Here is a 14,745-nt window from a genome sequence, read left to right as displayed (position 1 = left end):
CTGAATAAAGATAACGGTATGTATTTGTAAATTAATCCGAGCATGAGTTATTCCGGAGTACCAGAAAGTTGGGATAATATCCGGCTATCCAATTACCCGGTAACCAGGGCTTTACCAAAATTACGAAGGCAGCCGGATCCAATACGAACATTGCAGTTTGCCATGTCGGGCGGAGCATCGAATCGTATGACTGCGACATCATATGGCGAACGTCTCACTGCCCCATCTGAGATTCGCCCCGAAGCACAAAAACAACAACAACCCGTTATCTGTGGGGCTAAAAATTAAAGAATGTTGAATCTTAATAAAAAATGCACACAAGTATGAAAGTTTCTAAACGCCATTCGAATAACCAACGGGTAAACTGGCCATCAGTATAAAGATGTGTTTAAGACTAAAACCAGGCAAGGTCATTCAGTCATAAACTATTTGAAGGTTTTCTGATGTACCGCATTATAATGTATAATCTCACACTATTGCTCGCAGACCGAGGTAGATTAGCTTCAATTTGGTGTGGGATCCAGGGGTAGTTCTTTATGACATTAATTTACGCACTACCGACGAAGAATATTGCATTGTACAAGCGCTTGCAATGCACATACAAGCACTACCTCTGCCACTAGGTACATAACACCACTTCTACTTGTATATAAAACCACAAACTTGCCGACTTTAACACGAGGGTTAACAAAGGTGTACCTGGCCCAATAAAAATAAAGCCTCTAAAACGATATACCACCCAATGAATTGGCAATCCAATTTTGCAACCTCTGAGATATTGGGAAGGCGATAGTTTCGTCGTCCGACCATGTTGCGATAGGTTGAAGAAGAAGTACTTTCGGAAGACGCCTTAGAACGGCAAAACCTGGAAAGAAAATGACCCAAATTAGGAGAATCATTTTAAAGTGTATTATAATTATTATTTCAAACAAAATACCTTAATTTTTTATCAAAAATGTTCAAATTTCTATAATTTTGTTAGATAAACAAAATAATTTTATGAAAATTGTCACAACTTCGAATCATATAAAAGTCAACACAAAACATTATTAGAGAAAAAAGTGATGTCGTTGCATAATTTTCCAGGAAATTTTATTTGTGTGGATTTTACTACGATTTAGCTTCTGAATGAAAAAGTAGTTTTGCAAAGAGGCAAATTGAATTTCTGAGTGGAAGTGCAAGATGGCGGATTAGAAAGAGAGGCTGCCAACGTTAGTCACCTTGTAATTGCATCATGATCAAAGAGGATAGATATACAAGAGGGCGCACAGAGAAGTGTTCTGCACAAAAATACTATGGATATCACCCCCGGTTTCGGGGTAACCGCGGGTCTTTTTCGGTTTTTCGTGAATATCTTTTGAACGAGTTAAAATTTTTATTTTCCGCCTTCGGATTATTAATACTGAGGCCCTATTCAGTAACTATTTAATTTAATTTTAATTTTTGAAATGTACATTTTTCTTTCATACAAATTATATGAAGAAAAAGTGTACATTTTAAAACTCACAGTTACTCAATAGGGCCCCTGATGTCAAGACGCGTCGTTTGATACCTCTCTCGATACTTTTGGACGCCTATTAGCAGTGTCATGCTGTCGCAAAAAATTACCTCAAATCGCATTGGAACCAAAGAGGAACAACAAAAATCGAAGATCGAAATATGCTCATAATAGCCGTGTTTTTTCATACACGCGTATACGTTTACGTTTGCGCGTGAAAAAAAAACGCCTATCCTCGCTTAGATAATGCTTAGGAGACCCATCTAGCGGCAGTGGTTAAATAACTAGCTACAGTCACAGGGTATACCGAAAAGCGGAGACACAACCCTCTAATGGCCATTGGGTCTAACATATAGCTAAATCAGTTGCGATGAATTGTGGACACAAATGGAATAAATAGAATTAGTGTAGAGGGTGAAACAAAAACAAATATTTCATCTGAGTATAAAGCGTATTCAAATTTAGTAGTACACACAGAGGTGTATTTAAAGTTTGACGCTTAGCAGTCAGTATAAAGCTTAAGCGTATAGACGTTTACGTGTAAAAAAACACGGCTAATAATGCACATATATATATGCCACCTAGCCAACGGTGGTCTTGCAGGGTCAATCTCACGCCCAAAACGTCAAGCGTAGTTTGACGTTCTTCTTTCTGCACTTCATCGATCAAAACAAATTTAAGGAAAAGTGACGGCATCTATCTTAATAAAAATCGAGGAAGTGCAACTAGAATTACATCTAAGTCCTTTTTATGCAGTAAAATATAGTTAAATATGTTCGCACATAAGAAACCGGAACCTGCAAAGAGAACTCATGATTTGTCACAGGTATGGTTATTTCTATTATGAATAGTCCGCCTATACATTTTATGAATGAGTCACCAAAAATTATTCTTTGCCTGTTCGATTCCAGTTTGGTTTAATGGAAATTCACGATGACTTCGATCCCACAGTGGGCTTTGATGACGCCGAGGGAAACGATAGTGATTTAGAGGCAGAATTGGCTGCGATTGCTGGGAGAAATAGTGCTAGACCATCACGAAAGCCTCGCCCCAAACCACAATTAAACTCGGACCTTGATAAAATGATTGCTGAAAGTCTGAAAGATATTGGCAGCGACGATGAAGATGACGCAGATATTGAAAATGATACAGATCTACTAGGCGAATTACATAACATAGCAGGCAATGAGGAATATAGTGTTGGTATGGAAAGTAATAAAGGAACAAACGCTGGTGAATCTCCTTCTCCGGCAGAGAAGCAGACAACTTTTTTACCGACTACATCAGTGGACACTATGGGAATCATTGAGCAGCGTATCGCAATGTACAAAATGGCTGAGTCAAGTGCCAAAGAAGCTGGTGAAAGCGCCAAAGCCCGAAGATTTGGCAGAGGTCTTAAAACATTACTAGACCTACAAAAACAAGCGAATGCTGGTAAATCAATTAATTTTGATGATATTCCACCAGAAATCAGTGTTAAACCCAAGAGCCAACAAGATGAAAATGTGACATCGAATATTCCTTCTCGTGTAGCTCCTCCACCACCACAGCCAACCGTAACATCACCTACAGATTCGACTTTCCAGCCCCTTTCTGAAGCGTCCAACTCGTCTGCAAAAACTCCAACTAACTCTGAAATACCTAAATTCGCAAACCCGATGTTGGAACAAATGCGCGAACGCCAACGTGATTATAAAGCGGCAGCCCTACAAGCAAAGCGTAGGGGTGACACCAGCGTTGCAATACAATTCCTTAAAGTCGTTAAGCAATTCGAGATGGTTATTAAAATGGTAGAAGATGGTCAGGAGGTAGATTTGAGTGATATGCCTCCACCTCCAGATCAATTTATGGAGTTTATGTCTAAATTACAAGAAAACACAGAGACAGCTCAAAATAGCAACAGCGCTGATCCGGCATCAGTTGAAAAGTCTTCTCCTGTTTCTGATCAGGAAACCACAGGTGCACCGCTTTCACTGCTGGATGCACTTCAACAACGTTTGGATAAGTATAAATCCGTAGAAGAATCAGCCAATGCAGAAGGCAACTCTAGTAAGGCCCGGCGATTCGGACGCATTGTTAAGCAGTATGAAGATGCTATAAAGCAATATAAATCCGGACGTGCAGTAGCATATGATGAACTACCGGTGCCGCCAGGTTTTGGGCCATTGCCAGTGGAAAATGTGGGTACGGAAAACACTGCACCACCACCTGTTCCACCAAAACCAAACCCCACAGATGAACCGACACCAAATGATGGCAGTAACTCAAGTCAAGCCTCGGAAGGCAGCACAGCAACTGTAACGTCACGATCGTCACCACAAAAACATGATTTAACTACACGTACATCAGGGAACCAACAAAAAAATAACTTAGCTGAACAACAGATGAAAATTCTTTTAGAGCGACAAAAGGAGTTCAAAATGGCTGCAATTGAAGCAAAAAAAGCTGGAGAAATTGATCAAGCTAAGGAATACCTTAAGATATTTAAAGGATTTGATGCACTCTTGAATGCAGCCAGTAGTGGACTTCCAGTGGATCTTAGTACAGTAAGTTTAATAACCAGATTAACAGGATTTAAAAAAAGTTTGAGGGTCACGAAATTTAAATTTTTGAGTTTTTGTAGTTGCCATTACCACCATCACAGCGAGATAATCTTGAAGCAACATTTGCTATTGTGACAACTGAAGGATGCGATCCGGATGATGACATGTCTGACATTGGTATAAGGATTGAAGAACAATTAGCTAAACAACTAATGATGTGTAAAAATACAAGGTACTGATTTATTAGACAAAAAAAATTAAGCAACCTCTTTAAAACATTGCATATTCGTAGGGATCATCACAAAGCTATGGGTGATGTGGCTGGCATGAATCGATTTGAAAATCTGGCAGTGACAGTACAAAAAGATTTGGATTTAGTGCGCTATTCGAAGCGTAAAAGCCTAGAGCTACCGAAGTTTCATTATCAAAAACGTAATTTCAATATAGTACATTGCAACACGGAGCTTACCGATAACGAGTTGGAAATAATTGTTGTCCGTGGTCTTAATTATAACGTACCAAATCCAAAAGATGTAGATACATATGTTAAAGTAGAATTTCCACAACTGAATGTAAGTAACAATAACTTTTTTACTGCATCTATTTGAAATCAACGCTACTCTTAGGATGAAACATTCAGAACAAAAACATCAGTAGTAAAGAATACTGATAGTCCAGATTATGATCAGCATTTCAAAGTAGAAATACAACGAGGCAATCGACAATATCAACGCATATTTAAGCGACACGGTGTAAAATTTGAGGTTTATTCTCGTGGGTAAGTCTGAAACGTTTTACAAAAGCAAAAACTAAATTATGTAAAAGTGTATATAAGTAATTAGCTTAAAATTCAAAATTGTTTAATTATTAGCGACCTACTAATCTTTTAGACTTACGTAATATTTAGCTATATCCTGCTCATCAATTGAACTACAAGCTCTATTACATTATCCTTTTTTATTCAAGAATATTAGTCGGTTAAAAATTTTGTTGTAAATATAATAATTTATGTGTGTACATAACACATCTGATTTGGGTTGTGCTAAAAATGCTTAAATTGTATGCTCATTTTATTACTACTGCCAAAAAACACCTAACTACATACAAAAGATGCAGCTTAGACTATTGTGGACTAAGTCGTATACTGCCTACGTGTTGTTTCAGCGGATTCCTACGCTCGGATACACTTATTGGGACGGTTAATGTGAAATTGCAGCCGCTTGAAACGAAATGTGATATACATGACACATTCAATGTAAGTGCGAAGTGCTTTTCGTTTTAAAATTAAATGAAGCATATTCAAACCTAATACATTTATCTCATAATTTCGATAGCTGATGGATGGACGTAAAGCTGTTGGTGGTAAACTGGAAATTAAATTACGTGTTCGCAACCCAATCCTTACCAAGCAGGTGGAGCACATTGAGGAAAAGTGGCTAGTACTGGATGCCTAGGATTTCCGTTAACACTATTTATATTAGTAGTTAATTGCGCTAGTTTACTAAAAGTATGTTTTCCTTTAAACAAAAGCTTTGCTTTTTATATTATAATATACATATGTATGTACATGTTTGTATGCACATGTTTATAGTTACTTCAAATGCTGTGTCCATTTTTATTTAGATACGTTAGAGTTTAACTTCTGCATTATTATCACCTCTGATTTATTTAGTTTTATATATACATATGTATAAAGTATTGAGTAAAAAAATGTTTCGCTCCATCCAAGGCGAATTCAGAACCAGGTCTTGTTATCCTAACAGCTGATTGTTTCTTCCATTATTTTTCATGCAAAGCCTTGTAAAACAATATGTCAGTTAATCGAAATCAATGAAAATTCTCTTTTGACTTGACATTCTTCTGCACGGCGAATTGGTTGAATTCGCTTTGTCATCACCTTGTATAGATTCGCCTTGATTCTGACTGGAGTCAATTAACTGACACATTGTTGTACCAAGGCGTTGTATGGAAAATTATCAAGAAGAAGCAATCAGCTGTTGGGATAACACCACCTCTACTGAATTCGCCTTGGCCTTGTACAACAATATGTCTGTTAATCGAAATTAATGAAAATTTTCTTGACTTGACATTTTTCTGTACGGCGAATTGGTTGAATTCGCTTTGCCTCCACCTGGTATGGATTCGCCTTGATGTCAGTTAATCGAAATCAATGAAAATTTTCTTGACTTCTCATTTTTCTGTACGGCGAATTGGTTGAATTCGCTTTGCCACCACCCTGTATAGATTCGCCTTGATTATGAATGGAGTCAATTAACTGAAACATTGTTGTACCAAGGCGAATCCATACCTGAATTTGCCTTGTTGTTGTACAAGGCTTTGTATGGAAAATTATCAAGAAGCAATCAGCTGATGGGATAACAACACCTGGTACTGAATTCGCCTTGGATGAATCAATCAGCTGTTGGGATAACAACACCGGGTACTGTATTCGCCTTGATTCGGAGCAACAACTTAAATATAGCATGAATTGCAAATCAAATTTCAACATATTCCGTTATTTCCGAAAATTCACTTCTTCTGTTAAAGAAATCCAGTCCTCTTACTTTATAGAAACCTGAAATACAAATTGTTTTATTATGTTTTAAATATAATGGCGCATAGTCATAGTCATAGGTTTTAAATTTGGTTGCAGCTTTTTTGACAGATAGCTCATAGAAAATTATATCAAATATTGCGACTAAATACAAAACCTATTTTATTTTGACTATGGCTAAAGGCCAATGTGTATACAATACAACTTAATACCGTTAACAAAAGAGTCCATTGGTGCAAATTGAAATGATGGAAAAGGTAAATGCCAATTTTCGCTAACAAGTTTCCATTCTGAAGTTGTTTTTGTTTGGAACCAAACTTCATATGTTTTAAGATAATGCGAGGACCCCTCTGCTTCTCGCCAAGATAAAAATACTTCGCCGGTAGTTACTTGCCTTAAAAGCAATTTTTTGGGTTGTTTCAAAATTGACGAAAAATTCGAACAAAGGCGAAAGAGCAGAATCCATGGAGGTTGGAAGTCACCTATAGCCACATATAGTTCAGGCGACGTAAGAACACCTGAAGCTTGTAGCCGGGGCGTTTGGGCGTGGCGCATTTCCGCTCGTTGTTTTGCATTTGGGAAAGGTGTTTCCCCTGCTTGTGTACGCCAAATATGCGCTGGATCGGTATAACCTTGCTCCAATATCTCAATCACATAGGCCAATATCGTGTTATTACTTAATACAAACGGTAAATGGCGGTGAAGAGTAAAATTTTCAAAATTTGTTGTATTTTCTTTTGGTAAAATTAACCAACTCAAATATAAAAGGTTTTCACTAACCGATACTGATTTCAAAAGCCATATGCCACTTTGGGAGCCATTTAAAGGAAGCGTTTCAATATCGGTGGCAAGTGAACCGAGTTTCGACAGCATACCCAAGGCTGCATATACCGGTTTTTGTATAAATTGGGAATGCACAGGCAGTGAGTTATTCATACGAAAATGCGCCAAAAGCGTTCGTTGTGAAAATTCGTAAGGATGGTAGCTGATAAATGCGTTGTCATGACTGATCGTTTCAAGATTTTTGAATTCTGCATTTTGCAACTTGGAATGCCAGTGCAAAAGCACTATGTAAATAAGTTTCGCCGCATACCGCACATCTTCGTGATAATCTTGGGGTGTCGACCATCCAGCTATGGGATCTGCCTCACTGTGGAAGTAGAGAGTTTCCCTATAATTATTTCATTTACATTCATTCATCACTTTTTCACTGTTGTAAATATTGAAAAAGCATAATCGAGCCGAAGGTGTTTTTATCTTTGGTAAAGAAGGCCATTGCCATCGGAGCTCCATTTGTAACTTTCTTAGCTTCAATTACTACTTTCTAATAAATAAATCTGAACTAAAACTGAAAAAGGTGTAGTAAATAAATAAAGAGCATTGTTTTTCTCGTTCTTACTTTACCTTATTTTAATAATTTTAATTTTACTTCAATAAAAGAAATTAGTTTTAGAAAAACGTTGATAAAATATGTAGAGTAAATTACTTCTATAATCGGAGTGAGCTTTTGTTTAAGACCTTTATGTATCATCGCTTCCCACGGCAGCCGGTTTTATGTACCAGAGCGACTAGGCAAAGACTGTAATTTCAGTGCAACTCCATTTCATTTGTTGCTTCCCTCCCACAAAATCTTGTTTACTAAGAGGTATTAGAATTTAGAGGGGTATCAGGCTACGAAAAATAGATGGAATGGGAGCTGTAAAAAAACCCGAAGGCTGCACTGTGCGCCATTATGCACATTTCATCTGATAGAACGGTGGTGAAAATACACGTTTACAACTGTGATTAGGCTCAGCTTGAGTGCAGACCATAGGTCATAGTATTAGCGTTGTTAAACCTGACTCACAAGTTGTTCTCCCTGGAGCGCATCCATGCAGCTGGACTGCTATATACTCTGTTTGCCCTGTGATGGTGTTGGACCTAACTTTGGCCTGGAGAAAAAAGCAAATCGGTTGACAACCACACCAACTGTCACAGAATCGTATGTGACGGATGTCATATTAAGCTAAAAATTTGATATATTGCTCGTTTTATTGTAAACAGTATCTGAAATCCTATACATAAATGTCAATGGTTATGTTGGTATATCGAAAAATCTTAAAAAGTCCAAATTTTGAGTTGAATCAGTTTACAATAAAACGTGCGATATTTCCGCCACATAGTACATAAAAATATGCAATAAACCAAATTAACAAAAAAACATACAACTAATTTTGTTGGCACAGCGGCGATTTGTTTAAAGAACTTACTCATTAGAAATTGGTATTGATCTAATGTTGGCATATTTCTCATAAGCTTTCTCTAAAAACTGCCTTGAACTTTCTAAAACATCCGTCGCGAGACCTTGACCTTTTCGGTGATAAGTTAGAACATCTATGGGACACTGATCAATTTTTGAATTACATATTTGTAATAATGCCCAACATAACGGATGTTTATTTTCCAATTTAAATAAACCTGCTGGTCCACGTAATGTAAAATGCAATGAACTATTTAATCTATGACCGGCTGTTGTTAGCCCCTTACGCAGTGCGGTTACATATTTGAGGAAACCTGTTCAAAATTAAACATTTGTTATGTGAATTAAATTAACGAACGAAGGAGCAATTCATACAACCTTCAACAGTAAAATTCAAGCGATTGTAATTAAGGACATCCGGCTCATTCCAAGTCTCAAATCGCCACTTCAGTACCTTCTCTGCACCTAGAAAATCTGTGAAACGAAAACATCAAGCTGTGTAAATTCTAGAAGTGTTAAGTAACGGCTGATCCATTTAGTCACATTTTTTAAAATTAAAATAAAATACTTAAAACAAAACTGGATATTCACTGAGAGAAATGCATTGGCTGCTGTTTCAGTTCCACTATTGATGCCGACGTATTTCATGAAATGGACATTTATCAAATTGCACATCAATAATTTCGGCTTGAAAAACATTTGGTAAAAGTCTAGAACAGGGGTCGACTGCTAATACGCGTCCAAAATATCGAGAGGGGTGTCAAAAAACGCGTATTGACCTCGACAACAATAATCCGAAGGCGGAAAAGAAAAATTTTATCTCTGTCCGGAGATATTTTCAGTTGAAGTGGACAATTTTCATGTGGTTGTTGTAATGTTGCTGTGCACTGAAAACAATTTTGTCAACAAAGGGATTTTGCACGGATTTAATTTTGATCACACCCCATTGGTGGACCGGTCAGGGTAATTTTTTATAAGCGCAGCCGAAGGCCGCCAACGCAAAAAGATGTGTTTTGCGCAAAAATACTATGGATCCCACCCCCGGTTTCGGAGGGACCCGTGGTCATTTTTCAGGTTTTCGTTAATATCTTTTGAACGAGTTAAAGTTTTTCTTTTCCTCCTTCGGATTATTGTTGTCGAGGTCAATACGTGGCCTTTGACTCACCTCTCGATATTTTTGGACGCGTTTTAGCAGTCGACCCCTGTTCTAGACTATTACCAAACATTAATTTATATAGGAATCAAATCTACTATAAACTAATCTATGACTTTTTTTTATTATTCCTAAGGAAACATTCATATACAAATAACGTATCAATTTTTATTGATGGGAAATGATTATCATAATGTTGACCGCCTAACTTGAAACGAACACTTTTGACCTTCGTAGTGGACTACGTAGAATGGAGTCGGCAAAGATTAAACTATTTTTAAGAACTAAATCCAAGTGCTTTTAAAATAAAAAAAAAAATTTATGGATCTATGTATACATACATATATACATATATGTAAGGTTGTGTGTGTGTATGTATGTATGAACATATATATATACATATATATGTACGTACTTAGATAGCGTTTGGCGACTTGATAGCTAAAATCTTGCCATAAAAAACTCTCAATATCAGGATTATCCATTAAAATACCATCAAGATCCGTCATAAACTCAATAACCGGACTCAGTTCCAAGTCATCCAAATCCACTATGAAAGTATCTAAATCGTTAAAGTCATAAACCGGCACACCCGCTGGTGTGTATTCTACAAATTTAACAAGCTTAAGTAACCAATGGATCCGGATGTGTGTTAGTGCAGCATTTGGAAGCGCCGCGATTTGCAAAATGTTCATTTGTATTTCATCGGAGTTGAGTACAGATTTTAAATTATGCCGTTCGATATCTCCGGGTGGACAAAATCCAGTGCTTGTCCAAAAACGAGGCAGTTCATGGTAAGATTCATCGATCGTGTAGCTGTAATTTTTTAGAGGTACAAGCGCCGCCAAGCAAATAAGAAAAGTTCCTAGCATTTGTGAAAATTTATTAAACTAATTTGACGAATACCTACATGCATATACTTAAAAATATGGGGTATTCCATTGTCACGGGTGGGACAATTCTTAAAGCATTATGATCAGGGCTACTCAAAAATGTTTGTATTGTAGTGCAAATACTAACACAACTACAAAAATTATTGCACTGAGAAAAACTAAAATATTTTTTTAAATGGAATTATTTTTATGTAAATAATATTGTAATACAGTTCAAGTAATTTTATGTATGTATAGATCTACATATAATAATACAACAAACATAGAATAGGTTTTAAGTTAAATGGAATAAACGCAGTAACAAGTTAATAATGTGTATACTTAATATAATTATGTTGGCTGTAACAACTTTACTTGAATGTTTTGATAACATCTTCAATGTCTATTGTTGCACTATATGTGGATAATTGTATAACGGCTTCCAAATGGTCTTGGATCAAGGAGTCTCTTAGATTCGTTTTGATTAATTTAAGGCTGTAAAATGCTTTCTCACATATATATATACTACTAAGTATATACAAGTATTTTAATATTTCATTTCTAAAAATCGGATACTTATATTCGTACTTTTCCAAAAATCAATGCCTTGTAATTTTCTTTCCTTAAGGAATGAATCAGTTTGTAAATTGCACAATTCCATCTGAAACTGTGGACTTTGCGATAATATATCACAAGTAATGGGACTGTAAAAAAGTGGTAAAATTTGTTTAATTCCGTCTTAATCTTTGAATCGGCTCTGAAAACTTATTTTCAAGCTTTCTAAGCTGCTTTTCATGTAACTAAAATCAAAGTCTATATTTTCATACTCATTCAAAATTGTCCTTAAACAAGGGAAGTGGAACAATTTTTCTTTTTGTAGGTCGGCCAAAAATATGTCAATTTTATACATAACACCACTTATAAAATCGGCCATCTCAAATATAGTTTTATTTTTTCCTTGTAACGATAAGTTTAAAATGTTTAAGTGGTTGGTAGTATCTGCTAAAAATGCAAAATAAAACTTTAAATTTTCTGAAGATATATCTTCTATTAAGTCCGTGTCTTTTTTTTTTTATTTCACTTGCCAAAACATGAAAGCATCTCCTGGCATATTTCTTTTATTGAAGGTACATCGGAAGAGGGCTTCAAATTTATTGCTATACGTAAGCTTGTCGTGTACGACGCTTTCATAATTATCTTTGGTGTATACAATTTTGATGTGATTTGGAGGACCTTCGCCTTCAATCACATCAAGTATTCTTCTCGCATCATACTCAAGAAACTCTTCTTTTAAGGCTTTTACCTTTTTTAGCCTTTCTTCATCCCCGTTGACCATTTCAAAAAAGTTTTGGTGACACGTGAAGAAATGTCGTTTCAACTGGTATTTCGAAATTTTTTCATAGTTACAAAGCACAACATACATACATTGTGCTTCGCACTCAAAATTTTCGCAAAAAAGGAACACATGCTCCCATTCTTTATTAAAGGATATTTCTATTATTCTCTATTAATTCCATAATTCGCACACTCCAAATATATGAAAACTTTTTGTTATACAATTTTTTTTAGTGCTTTCACATTTTTTATATTTTTTTCATAGTAAATTTGTTTTTGCAAATTTTTATATCATATCCAAATGCTCGTTCATCATATGAAATTCTTTTTGCTTTGCCCTTACATATGAAAATCAAAAACTTCCATATGAATTTTATTTATATGCGAGGGCATACGGGAGTGCTTTGAAAATTTTGTCTATATTCAAAGTGGAATTTGTATCTGTGCCTATGATTCAGGGCAAAACAAAAACAAAAGTGCTACAAGTGTATAGGGGTTGAGAAGTCCTTATTATGATAAAATCATTATTGAATTGTCAATTCTAATAGATACGTAGGCAATTTACACATTCAGTTATTACTCCAATATACAATGAAATAATTTAAACAAATTTTTTTAAGTTAAACGGGTTTTTCGAAAACAATACTTACATTAAGTAATAATAATACTAAAAGCTGAAAATAATTAGGTAGGTCCTAGGCACTAGTCGTCACACTCCTCATCAATCTAGGGCGTTGACCAGACAATTAAATACAAGCGTTGGACGCGTCAAATCTCCATTGATAGTCATAAGACCAACAGAACCTTAATCAGGTTATTCTACGCCTCACATTTTTAGAAATTTCACGCTTATTTTTAATATCTCGATCCTTACGCCACCTAGCGGGATTTCTTTCATAAAGTGATTTCTATTTCTGTATGTAATATGTGTTCCAAATATGATCCTAATCGGTGCACAAATACGATTTTTTTGAATATCTCTATATCGGGTTATGAACTCTATTCCAAGTTGCAAGCTTGTAGTTTATCGGGAAGTTACTTAAACTTTAATTACAAAATTCGTGCTACACAGAGTCAAGCTAAATAAAACCTTAAAAATACAGTATCTTAGCACATATGTATATGTATATACAAATGTATGTACCCATTTGCAAATAAGTTTTACGGTTGTCCCGGGTGGGATAAAATTCAAACACCACACATTAGTGATGTCATTTCGTTTAAATGCTTTTAAATTTATTATGAGTTCCAGTTAAGTGTTGTCTACTAAAGCTTTAGCGGCCGCCGTGGTGTGATGGCAGCGTGCTCCGCCTACCACACCGAAGATCCTGTGTTCACCCCCGGGTAAAGCAACATGAAAATTTTAGAAACAAGTTTTTTCAATTAAAAGAACACTTTTCTAACGAGGTCGCCCCCGGCAGTGTGTGGCAATCACTCCGAGTGTACTTCTGCCATGAAAAGCTCTCAGTGAAAACTCATCTGCCTTGCAGATGCCGTTCGGAGTCGGCATAAAACAAGTAGGTCCCGTCCCGAAAATTTGTAATAATAATTTAAAGAAACACGACAAAATTGGTAGAGAAGCTCGTGCGATACAATAGCAACTTTTGACTCCTGTCACGATTAAAACAAAGCTAAAACTGCTCAATGCACCTTCATTTAATAAGGCAAATATTTTTCTTATTAATCACTCGAGTTATGGATAACAAATTGTTTGACACTCTTTTTTGAAAACAACCATTTTCGGTATAGTTAAATTGAAATATGATTGCTAAAAGTAAAAAAATACTGAGATTGCGTTTACAGCTTTAATTTATAATTTTTTGGTTTACTAGAGAATCTTAAATTTTTTTTATCCACATTTGCTAATTATGTAAAAAAAAAATTTCGCACCAAGGTTCACTTTTTCTTGGAACATCCCATGTATATACACATACACGTCTATGCATTTAAAACCAGGGCTCTAAAATAACAACTCAAATCTTAAAATTTTACATGAATACGACACTCGTGTGAATTGGTCAATAAAAACAATTGGTATGGAAAACCAAAAACTGAAAAATCACATCCTCACCAAGCTATATAGTTTCTATAACAAGGACTCTCTTTATTGCAGAATATTAGCTGGAAAAATTCAGAGTGTTGTAAATTTCGGGTTATATAAGCAAAAGAGAGTAAATTTACAGGCATAATCAATGCTTTAGATAACCACAGAATCATTTTTCTGTATAGTAGATGATAATAATATATGTTGTAAAGGTATGGTCATTATTTAAAGAGAAAACTGTGAAAATTTCTTTCGATTTGTCCCGTACCAACCGTGAAATGCTCCTCTAAAGATTTTAGGTCTTGTTCAAGTTATGGAAAAAAGTGGCTCGTGTTTACTCTTATGGGACCACCCTAGTACATACTAATTATGTAATGCATTTTCATACACAAAATCAATTAGCGTTATGAATTTGTCTAACTCCTATCTGAAATCTCTCATATTTTTTCGATAAGCGCATGTGGAATATATGTATATATATACATACGTATTTATTTATATGCATAC

At 35.7% G+C, this 14,745-nt stretch overlaps 2 protein-coding genes across 6 annotated transcripts; one reads left to right on the top strand and one right to left on the bottom strand.

Moving 5' to 3' along the window:
- Positions 1-2,136: 2,136 nt before the first annotated feature.
- l(2)gd1 (lethal (2) giant discs 1) lies at positions 2,137-11,833 on the top strand. 4 transcript variants are annotated; one of them, XM_067769014.1, is made up of 8 exons: positions 2,137-2,324; positions 2,410-4,044; positions 4,122-4,273; positions 4,334-4,613; positions 4,668-4,819; positions 5,158-5,296; positions 5,376-5,548; positions 10,124-11,833. In XM_067769014.1, the coding sequence occupies exons 1-7, from the start codon at positions 2,271-2,273 to the stop codon at positions 5,493-5,495; spliced, it is 2,532 nt and encodes an 843-aa protein (XP_067625115.1). In that variant the 5' UTR covers positions 2,137-2,270; the 3' UTR covers positions 5,496-5,548; positions 10,124-11,833. The 4 variants fall into 4 exon arrangements, with proteins under 4 accessions (XP_067625115.1, XP_067625113.1, XP_067625114.1 ...); XM_067769012.1 differs by having other exon boundaries at positions 5,152-5,296; positions 10,124-11,832; XM_067769016.1 differs by having other exon boundaries at positions 2,138-2,324; positions 5,206-5,296; positions 10,124-11,831.
- On the bottom strand, positions 4,808-10,881 carry Idua (alpha-L-iduronidase). Of its 2 annotated transcripts, none has more exons than XM_067769017.1 (5): positions 10,403-10,881; positions 9,213-9,308; positions 8,845-9,148; positions 6,808-7,766; positions 4,808-6,616 (listed from the first exon to the last, which is right to left on the bottom strand). In XM_067769017.1, exons 1-5 carry the CDS (start codon positions 10,857-10,859, stop codon positions 6,537-6,539), a joined length of 1,896 nt encoding a protein of 631 aa, XP_067625118.1. In that variant the 5' UTR covers positions 10,860-10,881; the 3' UTR covers positions 4,808-6,536. The 2 variants fall into 2 exon arrangements, with proteins under 2 accessions (XP_067625118.1, XP_067625119.1); XM_067769018.1 differs by having other exon boundaries at positions 4,810-6,616; positions 6,808-7,745.
- Positions 11,834-14,745: the final 2,912 nt, after the last annotated feature.

The sequence above is a fragment of the Eurosta solidaginis genome, chromosome 2 (assembly GCF_040869045.1).
Source record: "Eurosta solidaginis isolate ZX-2024a chromosome 2, ASM4086904v1, whole genome shotgun sequence".
Lineage (NCBI taxonomy): Eukaryota > Metazoa > Arthropoda > Insecta > Diptera > Tephritidae > Eurosta > Eurosta solidaginis.
The sequence above is the reverse complement of the archived record's forward strand: the minus strand, read 5'-3'. Positions and strand labels throughout refer to the sequence as shown.